The sequence below is a fragment of the Symphalangus syndactylus genome, chromosome 2 (assembly GCF_028878055.3).
Source record: "Symphalangus syndactylus isolate Jambi chromosome 2, NHGRI_mSymSyn1-v2.1_pri, whole genome shotgun sequence".
NCBI classification, from domain to species: Eukaryota; Metazoa; Chordata; class Mammalia; order Primates; family Hylobatidae; genus Symphalangus; species Symphalangus syndactylus.
The window spans coordinates 93,860,875-93,883,599 of record NC_072424.2 but is presented as its reverse complement, the minus strand read 5'-3'; the positions used below and the strand labels follow the sequence as shown (position 1 = coordinate 93,883,599).

At 37.4% G+C, this 22,725-nt stretch overlaps 1 protein-coding gene across 2 annotated transcripts in view; it reads left to right on the top strand.

Moving 5' to 3' along the window:
* FRK (fyn related Src family tyrosine kinase) overlaps nucleotides 1–22,725 on the top strand; it is a 113,319-nt gene that overhangs the window by 42,392 nt on the left and 48,202 nt on the right. The window contains exons 1-2 of one of the 2 annotated variants that reach the window (XM_055261916.2): nucleotides 12,754–13,195; nucleotides 14,344–14,465. In XM_055261916.2, the coding sequence (XP_055117891.1) occupies nucleotides 13,164–13,195; nucleotides 14,344–14,465 (154 nt within the window). In that variant the 5' untranslated portion in view covers nucleotides 12,754–13,163. Of the gene's footprint in view, nucleotides 1–12,753; nucleotides 13,196–14,343; nucleotides 14,466–22,725 lie in introns of those variants that run through there. The other variant, XM_055261908.2, reaches the window with a different exon arrangement.

The following is a 22,725-nucleotide window of genomic DNA, read 5'->3' as shown; positions in this document are numbered from 1 at the left end:
CTGCTGAGAATAAAGACATGGAATAGATGGGCCTTAATTGAGCAGAACAATTTAACAAGTGCTGGGGTATACAGAGGGAGACCCAGAATCTAGTTTGGAGTAAGGGCTGGGTAGGAAATCAAACTGCTTTGCATACAGAAACATGGAGAATTTTGTTGTAAAATCCCTGGCACAGAGGAAGAAGGAAGAGGAGTGGTTCTTCAGCAACCTATTAGGGGGCACTAGACATAAGGGAAAAAGTTTTGGGAAATTCCCTCTTCAGAGGAAAGGACATTAAATTTCAATGGACAGAAATTTTTGGTATCTGTTTGAACTTGTTTTCTGCTCTGTATTGTACTTAAAGCTTTGCTCTTCACCAATTTTATACAGCATTTGGATTGAATTTGTAATGTTTTGTAAGAGTTGAAAATAAAGGAGTGGGGTCCAGTGTGAGGCAGTGTGAGGCAGAGTGGACTGGAGAGAAAAAGGTGCAAGATGGGCTATGGCAGGATGACTCAGGATTTAGGAGATGTTAAGAGAAAGTCGCCCTCTTCCAAAAACAGCTGTGCTTTTCAAATTGTAGTACCTTGGTTACCTGCCTCTGAATTGCCTGTGGCACTTGGGAATCTATAGCATCATGAGCTGTACCTCCGACCTTCTCAGACGATTTGCCATGTACACACTTCCTGGGACAGTCTTCAGAAACTGGAGTTTGAGAACTGAGGCCCTAGAGAAGGTTAATCCTTAGGTAGTTATAAAAGAAAAACCTCGACAAATTAAACTTAGCAGAGTTTAACTGGGCAAAGAACTACTGGCAAATCAGGCAGTCTCCTGAGCCAGAGTGTGCTCAGACAGAATCCAGCTGGTGGAAAGGGACTTATGGAGAGAAAAAGAAAAGCGATGTAGAAAAATTGAAGAGAGGTACAGAAACAGCTGGATTGGTTACAGCTCAGTGTTTGCCTTATTTTGAACAGGGTTTGAACAGTTGGCCACCTTTGATTGCTCAAAACTTGGTGATTGGCACAAGAGTAGGTTACAGTCTGTTTGCACATCCATTTAGGTTGCAGTTCACTGTGTACGGAGAAACCTTTAGGCTGAACTTAAAACGTGTAAGGAGACAGCTTTCTGCTTGATTTAACAGTAACACTGGTGTGTGTTGGGAGGTAGGGAGGTGGGGGCTCTTTCTTCTCTCAGTCTGCCTTTTTCCACAACAGTTCTGAGGCGTAAGCTTGTAATGTATTTGTGCAACTGCTTCTTCCTATAATTCTAAGCAGGAGCAAACAGTAAACTACTTTTCAGATTTCAGAAAAGTCCGTCAGTGCAGGCAGAGCCTTCCTTTTGTTTCCTGACAAATAGTTTGTTGACACTGAAAACAAAAGATGTGTTTTCTGGCACTGTTTCGGGCTTTCTTTTTGAGAACAAGCTGCTCTGTGGATGTGTTCAGTTTCTACTATTTCAAAGTCCAGTGGGTGGCATTTACATGGGCTTTAAACAATCTTTAGTTATTAACGTTGGTGTTATTATTGGTAATTATTCATGATAGTAATGCTTAGTGAGTATTTGGGTATACAGGGCTAAATTATTAGAAAGAAAGAAAGAAAGAAAGAGAGAAAGAAAGAAAGAAAGAGAAAGAAGAAAGGAAGGAAGGAAGGAAGAAAGAAAGAGAACGTGTGTGCTTGTTCTGACCTTTAGCAGACCAGGTCTCACACCTTGACTCCCTGGGGGCACCTGCTTCATTTTAATCCCCCCAAAGCAGTAAAACTAGTACATATCTGTACAGCCATGTTGGTGTCCGCAGCTACACACACACACAAACACACACACACATCCATCCACTCATTCACATATATGTGGGTGTGTCTCTGTGTCATGTATGGATTAAGATTAGACAGTATAGTTTTTAAAATTATTTTTTATTGGTACATAAAAGATGTACATATTCTCTGGGTACATGTGATAATTTGATACATTAATATAATCTGAAATGGAATTGGAATATCCATTACCTTAAATATTTCTCTTTTCTTCATGCTAGGAACATTCAAATTATTCTCTTCTAGCTATTTTGAAAGGAACAGTAGATTAATGTTAACTATAGTCAACCTACTATAGAGATTGTGCTTTGCTGTACTTTGGCCTCCTTTAGACACAGCTGGAGCTAGAGCAGCTGAGACATAGGGCACCAAGTCCAGAAGCTGCACAGAGCAGCAGGACCCTGGACCCAGCCCATGAGACCGTTTTTCTCTTTTAGGCCTCTGGGCCTGTGAAGAGAGGGGCTGCCATGAGGCTCTCTGGCATGCCTTGGAGACATTTTCTTCATTGTCTTGGCGATTAACATCTGGCCCCTGGTTACTTGAGCAAATTTCTGCAGCTGGGTTGAATTCCTCCACAGAAAATGGGCTTTTCTTTTCTACCACATGATCAGGCTGCAAATTTTCCAAACTTTTATGCTCTGCTTCCCTGATAAATAAAAGTTCCAGTTTCAGATAATCTCTTGGTGAATGCATATGACTGACTGCTTTCAGAATCAGCCAGGTTAAATCTTGGATGCTTTACTGCTTAGAAATCTCTTCTGCTAGATACCCTGAATCATCTCTGTCAAGTTCACAACTCCACCAATCACTAGGGCAGGGACAAAATGCCACCAATCTCTTTGCCAAAGCATAGCATGAGTGACCTTTACTCCAGTTCCCAATAACTTCCTCATTTCCATCTGAGACCAACTTAGCCTGGAATTCATTGTCCATATTACTATCAGCATTTTGATCAAAACTGTTCAACAAGTGTCTAGGAAGTTCCAAACTTTCCTACATATTCCTGTCTTCTTCTGAGCCCTCCAATTTGTCCAACATCTGCCTGTTACCTAGTTCCAAAGTTGCTTCCACATTTTCAGTTTTTCTTTATAGCAGTGCCCCACTCTACTGGTATCAATTTTCTGTATTAGTCCGTTCTCACACAGCTATAAAGATATTACCTGAGACTGGATAATTTATGAAGAAAAGAGGTTTAACTGTCTCACAGTTCTGGATGGCTGGGGAAGACTCAGGAAACTCACAATCATGGTGGAAGGGGAAGCAAGGCACATCTTACATGGTGGCAGGAGAGAGAGTTTGGGGAAACTGCCACTTTTAAACCATCAGCTCTTGTGAGAACTCACTACCATGAGAACGGCATGGGAGGAACCACCCTCACGATCCAGTCATCTCCCAGCAGGTCCCTTCCCCAACACATGGGGATTATAATTAGAGAGAGATTTGGGTGGGGACACAGAGCCAAACCATATCAATAAGTAAATGTTGAATAAAAAATGAATGATAAGTGATTTTCAAGGTGGTAGGTTGTGGTTATGGCCTTGGCACCAGCTCGTGTAAATACAGAAGAAACACTTGGCCTTATTGAAGGAGTTGGTTAGTTTCTTTCACAGGCATTTCTGAGAATTTAATAAAACAATGGATTATCTCCCCAGAAAAAAATGCATGTACTCATTAAAACACCTTTGCCTGTAGATCCTTATGAAAATTTCTTTTCACCTCTAAAGTTTGGACCAAGTCTCTTTTTTGTTTCTAGTCATGGAAGAATTCCTCCTTGCTTTCACCCTCCACATCTCCATCTCATATTTGTTTGTGAAACAATTTTTAAAGAACAAGTTACATTTTTCCCCTCATATTGCTGGTGAGCTCAGGGCTTAAAACTCCTTTTGTATTAAATATTAAATGGAGTATCTTAAAACCCTCCTTTGTAGTTTTCAAATTCACCAAAGATCTACTTCTTGCATGGAGTTAGTTTCCACATGGAATTATCTGTAAACATCAAAGGCCCATATTTCTCGTTTTTTTTTTTTTTTTTTTTTTTTCCCTGACCACTGCTGTTCATTAAGCCAATCTGCTCACAAATACCTTTTTGGTTTCTTCACTTGTGCACATACCCTTGTCTTTTGTTTTTTTAGATTTCTGTATTTCTTTCAAATCCTTTCAAAGTATATTTTTTAAAAGAACACTTCCATCCTCCCTATAGCCTACGGTTAATTTCCTACTACACAGAGTTGATGATTAAATGATTTTTAAATTTCTGTTTCATCACTTTCTTTTTTGATTTGTTACTTAGTTAAAGTGGTCTTTTATCTCTCCCTTGATACTCTAAGGTTTTCAAAGGAAAAGTTATATACCCTTCTTTTGCTTTATCTTTTCTCCATATTGTTAGTATAAAATTAATGTTTCTAATGTATTTCAGCACATAGAAAATGATATAATTATTACCTTTTAGGTAATGAGGTTAAGATACCTTCAAGATGTTTACAATATTTTATTTGAGATAAGAGATTTAATGAAGCTCAGTGACATCATAGTGCATCACTGAGTGTTAAAATGATAAGCCCCAGGGCTGAAGCTTAGACATAAGCCTCTAGTTTTGCTGCTGTCTTTTCGGATGGTGGGTGTGTGTGCTGTATCAGTCATAAAATATTTTGAATATCACCTCTAGTATAGGAAAAGGGAAGAAAGATGCTCCCTCTTTTTTACTTTTTGCAAGAGAAACCTGGATCCAGGGAATACGGAGCAGGCTGCACTTAACATTATTGACCCTTCTTGAATGGTTTACACACAATGACTACTAGCTGGCTAAACTCAAATTTGGTATTTGAGTTGGGACTTGAGTTTGGTCTTTGGTCTTTGGGACTGTCATTTCCGAAATTAGTGTCCTGTATAACCATATAGTGTCCCATGTAAGAAGTATAGTACTGCCCCAAAGCTTATTCGTATAGAGAATAGGAATGAACATTTGTGGTATTTTATAAAATAAGGCATTTTCCTAGGCATCATAAGATCAATTGCATTTAATTTCTTTGGATGTGACAAAGATAGAAATTAATAATTAATGCTTTCAACTCTAACCCATCCATATTCTTCTAATTTCTGGGACAAACATTATCACAAATGTTGTACAAAATCAAAGCAGATGCATTAAAATTTACATTTTTATTTCAGGCTTGATGATAGGAAATGTCATTATATAGGCACACATTTTGTTTTTTGTTTTAAAAGAGAAATCAATATTAGCTGTCTTTTCCTCTTCCCCAAATAGAGGATAGTTTTGAAACAAAAAAAGTGCCCTGAGATTGAATATTTATATGAACTTTGTTGTATTCTTTGTAAACTTCTTTTGAGGAATTGCATACTTTTGATTACCACACTCAGGGAAATGGATTCAGACTATAACAAGATTCTTTTATAAATAGTCACCTCCCCCAGTGAAGAAAGCACAAATGAGTTCACCTTACTTCCCCTCTAAAGAAATTCCTTCAAAATTTCCCATTTATGATGACTATAAAGGTGAACAACAGCAACAAAAAAGCTTTATCAAATGACCCAAGCAAAGGATTTCTATGTGACTGCAAGTCCTACCTCTGATACTTAATTTGACATTGTCACTTTATCGCAAATTTTTTACCTGTGTACAGCCCTGATATGCTTGTATTTTAAAGGACAGAAAAGTCAATTTCATTTTTGATCTTTACATTCATATGAAAGTGTTCTCTTTGGGGGAAAAGAGAGAGGTCAGATTGAAATCTGTGATCTAAGGCCAATTAACATTAGAAACTGTGCTGCAACTGGTCCATAGCAGATAAGCCTTCTCCCGTAAACACTTTATACTGCAAGCTATGTGGCAAGCTCAAATAAAAGATTACACAAAAACACAGGCATTATCTTAAGTTCAATGTTCAGTATAAACCAGAAGACTATATAAAATGTCCACATTGAAGTACAATGTATTAATGTTTCATCAACAAGTATTTATTTAACAGCTCCACAGGGCATGTGGCCAGTGCTTCATGCCACAGATATGTGAAGTTATCAGACTCTTTCCTTATGCTGGGGAGGTCTGTAGCTTCAAGTGTACGCAAAGAATAATCTAAAAAAGAATTTAAAATGCATCACTAGCTTTTGGGTGCTACATATCAAAACAGAGGAGTAGTCACTGAATACTGTAGGAATTCTGAGCAGGCAAGTTTTAGTATTGCCAGTGTAAGTAGTGATAGGAGTGTGAATTTAGCTCGAACAGAGAGCTGATACAGGGAGGATAAAGTTGAAGAAGTGGCTTGTGTCCAGATGGTGGAAGGCCTGAATTTCCAGGTTAATAGGGGTTTTACTCCATAAGCAAAATACCCCTTATTTATGTGTATGTGGGGAGATGATAAATCTAGTGGTGGTGGTATGAGCAAGGGGGAGAGTCTGAGATAAATGCATGTAAAGCTTGTAGCAACAGTGCCTGCCTCCTTTTATGTGATCAGTAAATATAAATTGTTAATGTTAAAGAGAACAGGCAGTAAAATATTTCCATAATCCAAGAGGCAATGTTGAATTAGACAAGGGTTGTGGTGAGGGAAATGGAAAGGAAGGAATGAATAACAAAATAAGTGCGAGCACTATTTTTTTTCTTTGTCCTTATCATTCCATGTGAGTGGGAAAGAGTGGCAGAGCTAACTTCCTGGGAGCCAAGGGGGATATTGAGCTGAAGAAGGTTTTGTGGAAAAGAAGGGAAATAATTACCTTGACAGGAAGAACTCTCATAGAGATTTTCTTGATAGTGTTGTGGAAACACAGGTAGATGCAGGTGAGTCATACAGAGCCATAATAGTTCAAGGGGCATGAATCAAGCCTTTCATTTAGATACCATAAATGACTAAATGTGGTCATGAGTGTGCCCTGCAAATTGAAGGTGTTTTGCCAATGTGGGTGACACCAATGCCTGCCAAGTCACATTCATGAGGACAGTAGGTGGTTTTACCCATTATAACATGTGTAACTGTGATGAAAACATGAAAGACACTGCTAACACTGAGCTCCCACAGGAAAATCATCCTAGCTTACTTTCCCCATGACCGGTTAGGCCAAGTTGATCGACCCAGTTTCCTTTCTACATTTTCTAGAAGGATGTTTTTTTTTTTTTTTTTTTCCTGGAACTAGTCTTAAGAGTTTATTTTTTCAGGAGCTGTCTATAGTACTTGAAGGCTGACTGCCTTGGTCTTAAGGAGACATTATAAAAAGAAGTCATATGTTAACTTTTGTAAATCCTAGCCAGCAGTTGCTGGGCATGAATTTTCTCTTTAAAAAGTGTAAGAGACAATTATCTTCATCTGATAAGAATTATGAGTTTCCTAGGAACCTAGTTTGTACACGTCACTGAGGCACAATAAGATTCTATTAGATAAAATGAAAAAACCTTAATTGAAGTAACACATCTATTTACATGTTGATTTCCCTAAATTTTGATCAATATTTAAGATATTTATCTTATGTAAATGTTGATATTCATTTATACTGCAATTTTTTTTTTTTTTTTTTTTTTTAAGGCTCACTGCCTTTTTCATAAAATAAAGCGCGTCCAGTAAATCACAGGACAGCTCTCCTTTCCCTTTTTGGATTAGTAAAATGGCCTACTGCCACCTGGTGGCAGCATGTCCTAGTCAAGAACAGCAGGCAGGACAGAAGAGTCGCTTGGGATGAAACTGTTAATACAAACAAAGAAATAAAGTCATGCTCACGTATTCACTCGTGTCCCAGCATGACCTCAAATCCAACATGCCTAAAAAAAAATTGATAATATCTGCCTTCAATTAATTATCTTAAAATCTCTACTATTTATTGAGCATGAATGTGTCGAGACAAAAAGCACTTTACATGCAGCATTCTTCTCAATCTTGAAACAAGGCTATAAGGAAATTATTATTATTCTCACTTACAAATGAGGAGATTGAGGCATAGAGAGGTTAAATAACTTCCTAATGAGATGCTGTCACTCTTAACTGTTATTATGCTTTGCCTTCTGACATGTTGCAGGACATATTGTCCTTTAGTCATTCAGATTTGAAATCCTGGTGTCACATCGTCTCTTCCATCTGTTTCACTGCTCATTCATAATCACTTGTTTCATATTCCTTTGGGATTTTTCCTGTATCTATCAATTCTAAGTGCCAAAGTTTCTAGTCCAGACCTTTACAACATGTAAATTTTTGTAGCATGTTCCTGATTGACCTCTTTTAATTTTTTATATTTAAATACATTTTAAAGTAATCTACAACTACATGTTATGATAAACATCCAAATTATAGAGAAGAATGCAGAGTAAAAAGTGAAACTCCTCTGTCATTACTTTCATACTCTCTCACTAATCTCCAGGAAAGTAAGCACATGGAATTTTTAGTTTGTGAATTTTTTTTTCGAGACGGAGTCTCGCTCTGTTGCCCAGGCAATGGCGCAATCTTGGCTCACTGCAACCTCCGCCTCCTCGGTTCAAACGATTCTCCTGCCTCAGCCTCCTGAGTAGCTGGGACTACAGGTGCCCACCATGCCTGGCTATTTTTGTATTTTTAGTAGAGATGGGGTTTCACCGTGTTAGCCAGGATGGTCTTGATCTCCTGACCTTGTGATCCACCCACCTCGGCCTCCCAAAGTGCTGGGATTACAGGAGTGAGTCACCATGCCCGGCAAGTTTGTTGATTTTTTAAAATATAAATAAACCTATAACACTCCTAATATTTCTAATTTACCCTTTTTTATACAACAATGTCCTACAGATCTTTCTGTGTTAATGTTACAGAATTTACATACAGTAGACACTTGATAATTTACATAATTAATTTTAGACTTAAATTACATACTCTTTTCATCTAAAACAGAAATTATATTTTTTGTTTGTTTTTATCGAATTGAAGCATTTGTTTCTTCCAGGATTTCTTTTCATATCATGAGTTTAATCTTCTTCTTGGTTATTGTTAATAAAGACATCTTTCACGGCATGGTATGTCAATAAAGATTTTTTTTTAAATATCAGTAAACTGTGTGTGTATGAGTATTTGTGGTATTATATTACTGGATACTTTTTTGCATGTAAGTGCCAAACTCAAACATTCTCAGCTGCCTTGTACAAATTTCTAATTGGTTTACTATTTTTATACATCAGTAGTTGTCAAACTTTAATGTGCATTAGATTCAGTTGGGGGACTTAATAAACCCCAGATTGCTGGGCCCACCCCTAGAGTTTATGATTTGGTAGGTATGAAGTGAAACCCAAGAATTTCCATTTCTAACAAGTATTAGCCTAAAGCTGTCTCCTTGCATATTTTAAGTTCAGCTTAAAGGTTTCTCTGTGCATAGTAAACTATAACCTTACTGGATGTATGAACAGACAGTAACCTACTCTTGTGCCAATCATTGAGTTTGGCCAATCAAAGGGGGCCAACTCTTCAAACCTTGTTCAAAATAAGGCAAGCATCAAGCTGTAACCAATCTGGCTGTTTCTGTCTCTTACTTCTGTTTTTTTTTGCTAGTCACTTTCCTTTTGCTGTCCATAAATCTTCCACCAAGTGGCTGCACTGGACTCTGAGTATACTCTGGCTTGGGAGGCTGCCTAATTCGTGAATCATTCTTTGCTCAATTAAATTCTGTTACGTTTAATTTGTCTAAGGTTTTTCTTTTAACACAAGTTTTCATGTGATGGGATGCTCCTGATCTAGGCACCACACTTGGAGGATCACTGATCCATATGACTCTCTTGTGATGCTTTATGCTCCTGGGATATCTTGATCCCTTCTCAGCACTCTCTGTTTACTGCACATAAGAACTGTAGCTTAAAGAGAGAGCTGAAAATGGCTGTGGTGGACACCCGGGCCTGGGGTGTGTGCCCTTCCAGAATGGGGCCAGCAGAGGCTCTAACAGGCAGACTTGACCAGACCTCAAATTAAGAAACAGTTTTCATACATGCAAAGGGTGGAACAAGCTATTGTTTATCCATCAGTCTCCACAGCAGCACTTGCCCTAGAGACTGCAGTCCACAGCAATTGCATCACCTTTGAGTATGAAGGATGATGTTATAAGTGCCACTACATGCAGAAAACATTTTTAAACTTGTATTCTTCACTTCCTGATCAGAGCTCAGCTAAGTAAAATTCTAGGAATTAAGTGAATTGATGCATTCAGTCAAATATTATATTTATTTCATTGTTACTATGGATTCAATTCTAGTGTGATTTGCCTTGTAAAGTAATTGTATCAATCTATTATACAAAAGTCCAAAATTGTTGAAACAAAGAAGGATTAAAAAAATTTGCTATAGGGTTTTTCTACAAATATAGTAAAATTGCTTTATCTTTAACCATTTGATTTATAAAAACTGCCTGCTTATATATACATTGGACAGAGGAAACATATCATTTATAGACTTGATTGGCCAAAATACAAATGTAACATATGTACATAAAACTTACGTAATGGAGTATTTAGTTTTGAGAATGATATATAGGAGACATAATAATAATTCTGGAGAAATTAATCTGCTAGATACTTTGTAATTCTTGTAAAAGCTTACATATTTATATTTTGTTTAAAGATTTTATTTTTATTTTTGCACCATCATCCCTTCATTTTTTTCAAATAAAAACATACTTGGAAGTAAATTATATATTTTCTAAATACACGCATTAAAATTTATGTACCCCAACTTTCAAATGCTGTATTGTTTCTGAACATATATGCATTACTATCACCTCTAGAAAGTTATCGAAACCATTAAATTGCCTGGATGGTTGAAGATTAGAAACATTATAGTGTATTAATAGGACAATGCCATTTTGAGTGATCTTTGGAGGATGATACTTTATATACTAATTCAGCTTTACAACCTGAAGGTAGAAACCAATTATATGGGACAAGAACTGCTTTGATGTAGTATTTCTTATCTAAGACACTGTTAAAATGCTCAAATCTTACTAGTTTAAAATAAGAAATGAGGACCAAAATACATGGTGTTCTTTATCCTAAATTCCCTTTGCCTGGTGCAAAAATAATGGTTCATATTTTATCTGAGTGTTCCCAACCCATCCTCTTCACATTACACTTCAAGGTACTGTGGCGTGCGACAAAGAAGTTTGGCTCAATTTCAGACTCAACCATCACCTCTCCATGCAGTCTCAAGTTAATAAACTTCCCTGGGCCTGAGTTTCTTCATCTGTAAACTAAGAGCATGTGAGAGTGCTCATAAAACATTATTTGAAAAGACTGGAGAGCAAGCATAAGTGAGTAGTGTCCATTGAAGGGTTTGTCCCAATAACTCACTGGAGAGTGTTCATGCCTTTCAGTCTGTGAGCTAGCAGAGATGGAGGGCAATGAACTAATGAAAAAGATATTTAGATGCATATGTTGTTTAAACATTTTAGTGCTGATGCATAATCAATGCACTTTGAATCAGGAAAATGCATTGAGTTGATTAAGATATTTCATCCATATGGCCCTTTTGCTTGAAATATTTCTGTGAAAAAGTATTGCCAACTCTGGAAATAGAGTTTAAAGAATGCTTGAGTACTTTATTAGCTTTCACTAAACATGCATGTATTCATAAAAATTATGTACAGTTTTCTAACGTGTTTTCTTAAACTTTATACAAATGCTATTACAATGGTATGTATCATTCTTTTCATTCTTTAACTTACTCTCATCCTTGAACAATTTATTTTTAAAAATTTAATTTATTTTATGAGAGATGGAATCTCTCTATGTCACCCAGGCTGAAGTGCAGTGGCTATTCACAGGTGCGATCATAGTGCACTAGAGCCTTGAACTTCTGTGCTCAAGTGATCCTCCTGCCTCAGTCTCCTGAGTTGCTGTGTCTGTAGGTGCATACCACCATGCCCAGTTATTATTTTAATTTCTATATAGTATTCCATTTTATATCTATAACTGTTTGTTTATCTTTTCTCCTGTGATGGACATTTGGGTGGTTTCCAAATTTTCAATGCTAGGATTCTTTAGTGGATGTTCTTGTAGTGTATCTTCTTGAGCTCATACAGCATGTAGTCTAGAAGTGAAACTGAGTAGTACACAAATATTCAGCTTTACCAGATACTGCCAAATTGCTCTTAAATTAGTTGTACCAAATCGTACTACCACTAGTACTGTATAAAAGCTCAATTCACATTTTCCTCAATACCTAATAATGTGAGCATTTTAAATTGTAATGTGAAAGTATAAAATAGTATTTCATTGTGGTTTTATATATAATATTCCTAATACCAGCACATATAGAGGCCATGTTCCTGTCATTTTTATTAATTATTTGGGGTTTCTTTTTATGTGAACTGCCCAATTATATCCAGGCATCATTATATCCTATGCCGATTTTTCTACTGTGTTGTCCTTCTCTTATCGATTATAGTCTCAACATAATGTGAATACTAATCCTATTTTGGGTTATATACTTTGCAAATATTTTCTCCAGGTTTTTGGCTTATATTCAAATTTTATTTCATGGTGACCTTGTTGGTGTAGAAGATTTTAACTGTGGTGTAATAAATATTATCAGTCTTTTCCCTAAGATTTGTATGTCTTTTTGTTTTTGTCTTGCTAAAGAAAACTTCCCTAGTCCAATGTCCTCAGGAAGTTTTGAAGTTTGCCTTTTACAGTAGACCTTTAAACTATGTGAAATTATTGTGTATGCTGTAGGTAGCATCAGTTTTTTTCCTGTATGGATTATTAGTGATTACATTGTTATTTATTGAATCATCCATCCTTTCATCACTAATTTGTATATTTAGATCTCAGTTTTTTACTATGTTCAAGTATTCTATTGACTTGTTTCTGCAATAATCAAAAACATGCATTTCTGTTTTTCTGTGAATTCATTACATGGCCACTTTGGAATGTTTCCATGACTTCCATGGTTTCAGTTACATAAACAATAGTCCATGGACATCAATTTGCTCCTGATACTAACTCAATGCAGCAGTCATTAGTGTAGTCTACCAAATGTTTCCAATTTTCTACCTTCTGGGAAATGATGGGATTGGCTCTTTCTACTCTCTTTACATTTAGACTTGACTATGAGACTTACTGCCAGTGGGTTCATTCCTGAGTAGAACCTTTAAATAGAAGCTCTAGGAACCAGCCTGTGATTCACCACATTTTCCAATCCTGGCTCAGTAATCATGGAAACATGGAGATAGAAACTCCCTGAGTGAGACTGACATCGAGCAGAGCTCCAGATGACCTTGAGTACCTTAATAGACCTGGAGCTGAGTGAAACCAGTTGTCTTAAACCACTGAGATTTTTGAAGTTGTTCATTACTCCAAGATGACCTGGCATATCCTGACAGATACAGTTAATGTGCTGTAATTTACAATTTGATAATTGGGGAAATGATAAACGAACACCCTGCATTTGTTAGAAGGTAATATTTATATGTTAATGTCTCTCCTTTCAATTCCTTCCCCCAACTGCCTTTCAATTGTGTCATTGTTAGGGCACTCATATTCTGTAATACCCATTACCTGTCAATCAAATTCAAGTTAAATTTTGATAGCATACATTACTTTTTTTCTCCCAGCCTGTATTTCTTCCCTCAAGCCTGCATTTCTTCTCTTGGAGTGTTTACATTTTTAAAGAAGTTACCTGAAAAGATCAATGTTTTACCTAAAATCTTTAATGATGATGATCATCTTTATGGCCCTACAGTGAGGGGTCATTTGTGAAAAGCAGGTAATTCTCAGCTTCCTGTTATTAGAACACATTGGTTTCTACTAATGTGATATACATTTGACAGTGGCTTTGATATTAATGATCCATAATTCCTTGTTGATGATGATTGCATTCATGAACTTGTGTGTTCAGTATCTGACTCTTATATTTCTGGAATGGTAAAGATAAGAGGGGAAAAGATAAGAAGTGGAGGTATTACTAAAAGGATATTTCCTGGGCAGATGTATCTTTTTCAAATAATCTCTCCACTGCTTAAATGTTCCCTTATATTAATAAATTCCTCCTAGATATGCAAAATCATCTCATCTTATGGCAGGGTTGGACAGTGGTGGAGGTGGGAAAAGAAAGGAACTAATATCCAGAGAACTATATTTTTAATCCTTCATACTTTAACATAAAGTACATGGATCCTTTGATTGGAATATTTGCCTCCTAACAGCTAGGAGGTGTTAGGGGAAGCAGTGGACGGTTGGATGGAGACGATGAGTCATTTTAGAGCCTGGGACGTGGCAGACATACATGGCAGGCAGACACTGGGGCTTTGGCTTTGATAGAGGGAAGGCTCAGGACCTCTCAGACAGAACACAGCTGTGAGAAGGGATGTGGTAATGGGCATAATCAAATTCCTGCTTTGTAGATAAAAAAAAATAAATGTTGGTGTGGGTTACAGGCATTCTGAAAAATCATCTCAAGTGTCAGAAGCTACCATTTATACTTGTAATAGTTTCACTAAAGAATACCAAACATTTTTGATATTAGAATACTATCTTGCCAGGCTTTTTCCTCCTTAAAAAATGAATGTTAATTGGTTAATTCACATTTACATATCTCTCTTTTTAGGTGGTTCTTTGGAGCAATTGGAAGATCAGATGCAGAGAAACAACTGTTATATTCAGAAAACAAGACGGGTGCCTTTCTAATCAGAGAAAGTGAAAGCCAAAAAGGAGAATTCTCTCTTTCAGGTATGGGTATTGTTTTGTGTCATTCAATATGAGCTTGAGGGTCTGCAGTCATGAGCTTTCTGTGTGAACATGGACATGATCATTTAAAATTTGCCTTATTTCCTATCTTTACAGTAGCACCAAAATTAATACTAAACTACTCAAGAGTAATATAAAAATTAGCCAAAAAGATACTGTCTACGGCTAGAAGTCTCTATAATCAGTTTCAAATATATATGCTCTAGATATGAAATGGAGAACTTGGATCTGCTGACATTTTCTAACTTTTGCATTATCTAGGATTCTTTTAGGGAAATGATATGGAAGAAGCAAAAACTATACTGTTGTCAAAATTATCTTGCTACAATATAATTTTTTTCTTCTTCTGGCATTTCAATTCTCTTTGCTGGTTAAACACAAAATGAATTGAAATGATTAATGCAAATATATGTGATTAACCCCGTAATATGTAATTTGGTCAAATGTAGTTTTTCACTTAAGGATCAAGTACGTGTTTACACTGTCCCAGGAAAAAAGAAGCACAGGGGGCCTGAAAATGTACTTAGTGGTTACAGGTACCTAAATATATGTCTTTGCTTTGAAAAAGCTATATTTTTAGGTATATTACCAGGTTGCAGAATATCTTTTCTTTAAGACCCTACACTAAGTCATCTCTAAATATGAGGCTTTCTCTCTTCTTGCCCCGTTCTGTTCTCTGTATTGTCAAGGCCTGTCATTTGTTTTATCATCCCCCGTAAATACGTATTATTCTGTTTCTCAAATTAGATGTGAACCTTGTGGAGGGAGAGGCTTTGCTTCCCTATATTCCTGTTGCCCTGCAATAAATGCTGATTAAACATGATGCCCATTTGCCTCATTGTGTCTGCCTGACTCACTGAGCTGGAAATCAGGGCAGCCGTCATGATGCCGCATGAAAGCAGGCCATAATTCCACATATATTGGGAACTTTGATCTGACCTGAACTCTGGCCAGGCTGTGTGTATTTGGTACACATTATCCTTCTCCACACTTGGTAGTCCCAAATATCAGGGCAGATGGGTTGGAGCTGGAGAGAATCAAGGGCAGTGGTTTTGAGGCAGGTGTTGCCGAGGGTCCATACTTCAGGTCCTGACTATGCTGACACTGAGTCACGTGGTACTCCAGAACCACATGGGTTCAACTTCACTACTACCTAATCCGTGGATAAGAGGTTAGAGAATGCTAGTTCTGACAGTTGCTCTTGAAATGTGATTGTGTGTGATGTGTCAATTACCTTTTTTTTTTGTTTTTTTTGAAACGGAGTGTCGCTCTGTCACCAGGCTGGAGTGCAGTGGCTCACTGCAACTTCCGCCTCCCGGGTTTAAGCGATTCTCCTGCATCAGGCTCCCAAGTAGCTGGGACTACAGACACACGCCACTATGCCCGGCTAGTTTTTATATTTTTGGTTGGGACGGGGTTTCACCATGTTGGCCAGGATGGTCTTGATCTCCTGACCTCGTGATCCACCCCCCTTGGCCTCCCAAAGTGCTGGGATTACAGGCATGAGTCACCATGCCTGGCCTGTCACTTACCTTAAATGTTGTTTATACCCAAGGTGATAATCAAAATATCTAATGACTGATATGAGATGGGCATTAGCCACTCAGAACAGATGCTCCACCAGGCTGGGACTTCACACCAGTCCACATCTGTATATCCAAGTGATATAAGTGAATATTTCATATAGCAATGTTTTTTTCTCATTACAAAAGAAACATGAAAAACTTTTCTACAAGCAAACAGCTTAAAGAAGAATAATCTAGAATAAGACTTTCTAAAGATGTATTTTAAATATCGAAATACTTTTCCCGTCAGGATTTTTAAAAATTCTTGACCTGTAAGTATATTTTTTATGCACATATACATATACATATATACTCATACCCCCATACACAGAAAACACAATTTTTGTTTTGAAAAATTGTGTTCTGAAAATGAATTTTCAGAAGAGATTCTGCATCAAACATTAGCTTGTAAATAATGAAATACTTGTTTGTGTGTGTGTGTGTGTGTGTGTGTTTTGTAAACAAAATTCTCCAAAAAGGAATTCGAAAGAAAGAGACTTTATTCCAGTGAGGTTTGCAGACCCAGGAGATGCAGCCTTCTGTGTAAAACAAAGATACATTCCAGAGAACAAAGGGAGGGTTATGATTTCATAGAAAAATTACTACCCATATTCCCAGTCAGTTTCATTTATGCAAATGAGGGATTCAAACTTGCGTAGTTCTGAGTGGTCAATACAGCTGAACCTTGATTGATTGTTAAAGTTGAGTCCTGATTGGTTGATACAGCTGAGTCCTGATTGGCCAAGGCAAGTAAGTTCTGAAAGTCCCAAATTTAAAGAGGTGTGGATTTTCAGGAAACTCAGAGTATGTTTGTGACCTCTATCAGCAAATGGACCCTTGGTTCTATTTTAAATTTAGGACCAGTTATCCACTTGGGATCCATCTTGAAGGACTGGCTCTTCCAGGTTAACTTTTGTTAATGGTGTATATATCTATAAATCTATCTCTATCTAGATAAATATACACAAATATGTGTACAGACATATGTATATACATATGTGTATTCATGCATGTGTGCATGTATGTGTATAACATGGATCCAAGCTCCATTTTTCTTTTCTTTTTTTTTTTTTTTTTCAGACAGAGTCTCACTCTGTCGACAAGGCTGGAGTGCAGTGGTGCCATGTCAGCTCACTGCAACCTCTGCCTCCCGAGTTCAAGCAATTCTCTTGCCTCAGCCTCCCCAGTAGCTGGGAATACAGGCACGTGCCACCACATCTGGCTAATTTTTGTATTTTTCGTAGGGATGGGGTTTCACCGTGTTAGCCTGGATGGTTTCAATTTCCTGACCTCGTGATCCACCCTCCCTGGCCTCCCAAAGTGCTGGGATTACAGGCGTGAACCACCATTCCTGGCCCACGCTCCGTATTTCTTATTTCTGTCTTGCAGTATCTTGTGAACATTTTTGCACGCCCTTTAATGTTCTTCTATTACTTTTAGAAGTTGCATGGGTATATCATCATTTATTTGACTTATTGTATATTTTGTACATTTTAATTATTTTGCTGCTATAAAATATGATACAGTGGACATCCTTACAGATAAATAGTTGAATATTTGAATATTTTCATGGTAATATATTCAGAGGAAGAAAAATCTTTTTGAAATCTTTATGCTTAGTAAGAAGAGTTATAAGATAATTCCTTGTTTAAATACATCCCTGTTTGTTTATTTGTCTTTGGCAATACGTATCAAATTAGGTGGCAGTTATTTAGTCAAAAGCTAGATCAAATGTTTTTAGATTAGCATTAAAAATATAGAAGAATGAGGCTGGGTGTGGTGGCTCATGCCTGTAAGTACTCCCAGCACTTTGGGGGGCCGAGGTGGGTGGATCACTTGAGGCCAGAAGTTCGAGACTAGCCTGGCTAACATGGCGAAACCCTGTCTCTACTAAAAATATAAAAATTAATGGGGCATGGTGGTGCACACTTGTAATCCCAGCTACTAGGGAGGCTGAGGCACAAGAATTGCTTGAACCTGGGAGGTGGAGATTGCAGTGAGCAGAGGTCACGCCATTGTACTCCATCCTGGGTGACAGAGTGAGATTCTGTCAAAAAAAAAAGAGAAAGAATTATATTTTCATGAGGAAAACAAACTTAAAGTGGAATTACCTGAATTATGTCTTTGAATAATGGCCAGGCTACAGTGACTGTTCAGAATACTCTCTAAGTAGAATATTATGGAACAAAACAGCTTTACAGGCTTAGAACAAAATTACAAGGATATTGGCTGTTATGTGCTGTGAATACTCTAGAGCTTGCTTATGGATTTAGGAAGCTCTGCAGGCCTTGCTTAGAGACCAGCATATCATTATAGATTTCTTTTCAATGAAGTCAAACAATTTAGTCTTTTAAACAAATTATCTGATTGCTATGTATTCACTAGGGGACAAAGTAAATGCATACCATTATGTTCTACTGAAAGAAAATTTTTCTTACTAGCTAGAGGGAAGGCTTTACAGGAGAAAAATGGGAAGAAAAAGGGCTTTCAATATATTCACATTAAAACAAACAACCCAATTGCTGACTGTTGATTATTGCTAAGGATCTTCAGATATACCACTCATAGATTTATTTCTTAGTGCAGTTGTCTTCTTAATCAGTCTGAATTGATGGTCTTCAATTTTGCTGACCGCTGTGCTGCTAAAGGCAGGCAAAAAATATCCCTTTTCTATCTCTTTCTTTCCCACATGAGTTTCCTTAGAAGTATTATCTTTATTCCTTGAGCAACAATGGCTTGGAGCTGTCAGAGAAGAGCTTCATGAGGGTGCATGATTTATTGATGCTGAGTGGGCTGAGAAGTAGCAGCCCAAGGTTGGGTGGGTGCTAATTGGGTTGTTGTAATCTCTGCGTGGCTGTCTGCTCTTGTGAGGTCTGAGTAGATCTGAAAAGAGAGTTAGGGCCATGACACCTCTCATAACGGCAAGACACTAATTAGCTGTGAATTACAGCAGCGCTTTTGAATATTACATATTACATGTGGTAGCCAGAGAATCTGTCTTCATTAGATGCATGACAGATAGTTTTAGTGACCTTACTCTTATTTGTCATTGGTAGTGAATTGTTTTTCTGATGAAAAATACCAAATTCTAACTGCATGTCAACTGGTTTGGCTATTTCTTGACTTCAATCAATTACTTTAAAGGAAACTATTATTGTTATTACCATTAATATTAATTTGCTGGTTGGTGTTCTATAAGCATTAGTATTATTTATTGTTTAAAGTACACTTTAAAGAAAATGCACTTTAGGGTCTAAAATTGAGCTGCAGCTGAGTTTTTCAGAGGAGATTCTGCATTGAATACTGTCATTTTACTTGAGGCAACTCTGCACGTAAAAGCCTACAGAGTAGTAGAGCTTTCAGATTTTTCGTCATTGAAACCCGTTCAGCACCAAGCAATAATATATTGAAGATAATTGAAAAATGACTACATTGAGGCCATAAGGCAAAAGAGCTCATCAATAATATTCGGGGTGATGCATCTAGGGGTTGACATTTACTTATACCTTTGTTTATTTCTTCAACGGCATTCAGTATGCCCACTGTGTGCCAGACCCTCTAGTAAGTGAACGGCAGCCAAGACCAGCAAGGCACAATCCCTGAACTCAGTCTAGAGAAGAATTACAATACAGTTATTTTGTTGTGAGACAAGAGAGAGCAGGAGCCAAGTCTCTGAGGAGAGTCAGGGAAGGTATCAATTTGTGTTTTAAGGCGGCCGAAGGCGGCCGTGTGTAAATGATTATTTCTGGCAAAGACAAATGCACAGAGTTGTGAGTTTTTCTGGTGTTTTGTGGAGTGATTGGAAGGGTGGAGGATAGTGCAGGTGTGTGGGTGCATGTGGGGAGTGGATGAAGGTGAGGAGGGATGGTAGAAAATAAGCGTGGAAAGGAAAGTTGGAGCTAGACTATTCACGACCTTGTATATAACACTGAGGAATTTGGACCTTGTTCTACAGAGCAAAGTTTTAGGCAGAAAGTAATTGGTGTAATCTCTCTGTTAGATGTTACCTTTGATGTTGAGAATGGATGAGAGATTTGTAGGCAACAGTCTGGGGGGAAATGAGAGGAACACACACGGTGGAATCACTAGTTGCTGTTTGAAATTATAGGTGCAAGATGAGCAGAGTCCGTCAGCATTCTGCAGAGAGAAGCAACGGATCCCAAGCTCAGCTGGCTGCACTGTCTCTGCTCTAGCAGAGGGCATCCCCAGAAGCATAGGGCCCCTCTGTTTCTCGCTCTTTTTTATGAGCAAGTATGGGAGTCGCCCAAGGACTGGGGATAAAGACTGCTTTGGTGCTAAGCAGTCTGAGTTTAGTTATCAGTTATTTGCAAGGTTCTTTGGAAAGCCCAGCACCTGTGAGCTTCAAGTGCTGTGGGAAATGGCAGCTCCTTTTGCTCAGAAGAGGAAATCACTTGGCCTGTGGGAAGCTGAGTTCAGGTGCAGTCCCTATGGGGTGACAGTGGGACAGGCCTAGTGAACCTTTTGCTTTGCAATCCAGAAAGAGTTCCCAGGATTCTTTTCTACACAGTCTCCTTTCTCCATAAATGAGAGCTTGAACCAGGACAGAGTTATGAGGAACGAAGAGAAAAGAATAGAGGTGAGAAATATCTAGAAGATAAAACTGACAGGAACTGGTGACTAATCAGAAATGGGGCAAAATAAGGGAGAATGAGATTCTAGGATGGATGTCAGATCTCTGACATGAGGGATTGGGGGATAGTGGTGGCATTGGCTAAATGAGGTATTAAGGAGGAGATGATTTACAGAGAGACAGGAGGGAACCAAGGGAAATAATCTCAGAGGTGCTTGAGACACATATGAGTGAACATACAAGTAGCCATTCTCCTTTTTTTTTTGGTCAGGGAGACTTGTTTGTACTGATTTTGAGCAGAGTACTTTCTATGATAAAATTTCCTCACAGTGAACTTGGAGTTCCCATGGAGTATGCAGGACTTTTATAATAGTAGTTTGTGATCACTGTGAAGTCACTTCTTGAGAATATAATAGGCCTATCTAGTGGCATAATTTAATTGAAAAATAAGCATATTAGAATTTTTAGAACCAAATAAATGTTTTGCTCTTCAAAGTAATTGACTACCATTGTACAAAGTATTGCACAAATGGTAGAATTGCCTTTTTAGAAAGAATACTACTTTATGTGGTAATTATTTTATATCCCTCAGCTGGGGTAATTATGTGTTCATTAAGGGCAGCTTTGATACTTGGAAGTAGGCAGAATTATCCAAAGCAACTTTCTGAATAATATGGATGATTAACTTGAATGATACTCTGGACTTGTAACTTTGTGAATATTTCTGCATGCCTTGTAATTAATTCTAAAGGCCATTCAAAAAGTAATGAGAACAGTAACAGCTTCCTTAGGAAAGTTGTGTCTCCTTTCTTGTTGACCTTGTGTGTATCTTTCATGTTGAACTTACAAATTAAAAGACTCATTTAAATTTGAGTGGCTTTTTCACTGTAGGTAAAAATATGCATCTCAAACTAGATTTTTAACTCCTTGAGTAGAAGAACATGTTTTTATTGCTTCTATTTCATGCTTCTTCTCTATCTTCATGGTTTACAGTAGAGTTTTGTAAAATTAGTAGCCACACAAACACCTCTTTACATTGTAGTCTACAAGGCACAGAGATAATCAAGGCCATTGTCACTGCCTTAAACCTTAGAAGTCTGGGCCATGTAGGATCACAAATAATCCTCCTATCTGCTGTGTTTCAGACTTATTTTAGAAAGACGATTTCACACCTTGACAGGTCAGTTTTTTCCAGGTAATAAGACTTTCATAGAGGAAACACAATCAGAAAGACATATCAATTGTTAGTGTGACCCTCTATGTCTCTGTCAGGCACAGAGTTCAGTCCCAAACTCACTTTATACAGACCCTTCAGCTACCACGATTCTGCTGAAAGTTTTGAGATCTTCAGAGTCATTCTAATGTGACTCAGTCCAATCACAAAATGTTCTAAGTTTTTTTTTATTATTATTATACTTTAGGTTTTAGAGTACATGTGCACAATGTGCAGGTTTGTTACATATGTACCCATGTGCCATGTTGGTTTGCTGCACCCATTAACTCATCATTTAGCGTTAGGTATATCTCCTAATGCTGTCCCTCCAGTGTTCTAAGTTTCATCATCAGTCCCTTGAGCCATTCATTCATTCTTCATTTAAAATTAATGCGAACATTGTGGCCACTAGTGTTTGTCAGTAATTCTATTACCATTAACTACAGATGTAAAGACAATTGTATGTCCCAAGAAGAGACACATATTAAATGACTGGAAAAACAAAAAATATTGCTGCTTGAATTTATTATGTAATGAAACTTCTATGGATTCTGGGAGCATTTTGATATTGGTTAAAGATGTTTTGCTTTTTAAAAAGTGCACATGCTGCAAAAAGAGAATGTTATGTTAATAACTCCAGTATCTCATATAAAATGTATTAAATTTTAAACATGTTGGTGCCATCTTAGAAAATGCTTTTTAATTAAAGTCATAATTTAGTTGTGTTCAGCTTAATTGCAAATATCATTGCCTATAATTGCAAGTGACTTTTTCTGTGAGTTATGGTATGTACTGCCTTTTCTAAACATTACCAGTGATAAGTTATATTTCAAATGTTTTAAATACTCTATAAAGTTAAATTAACATTTTATT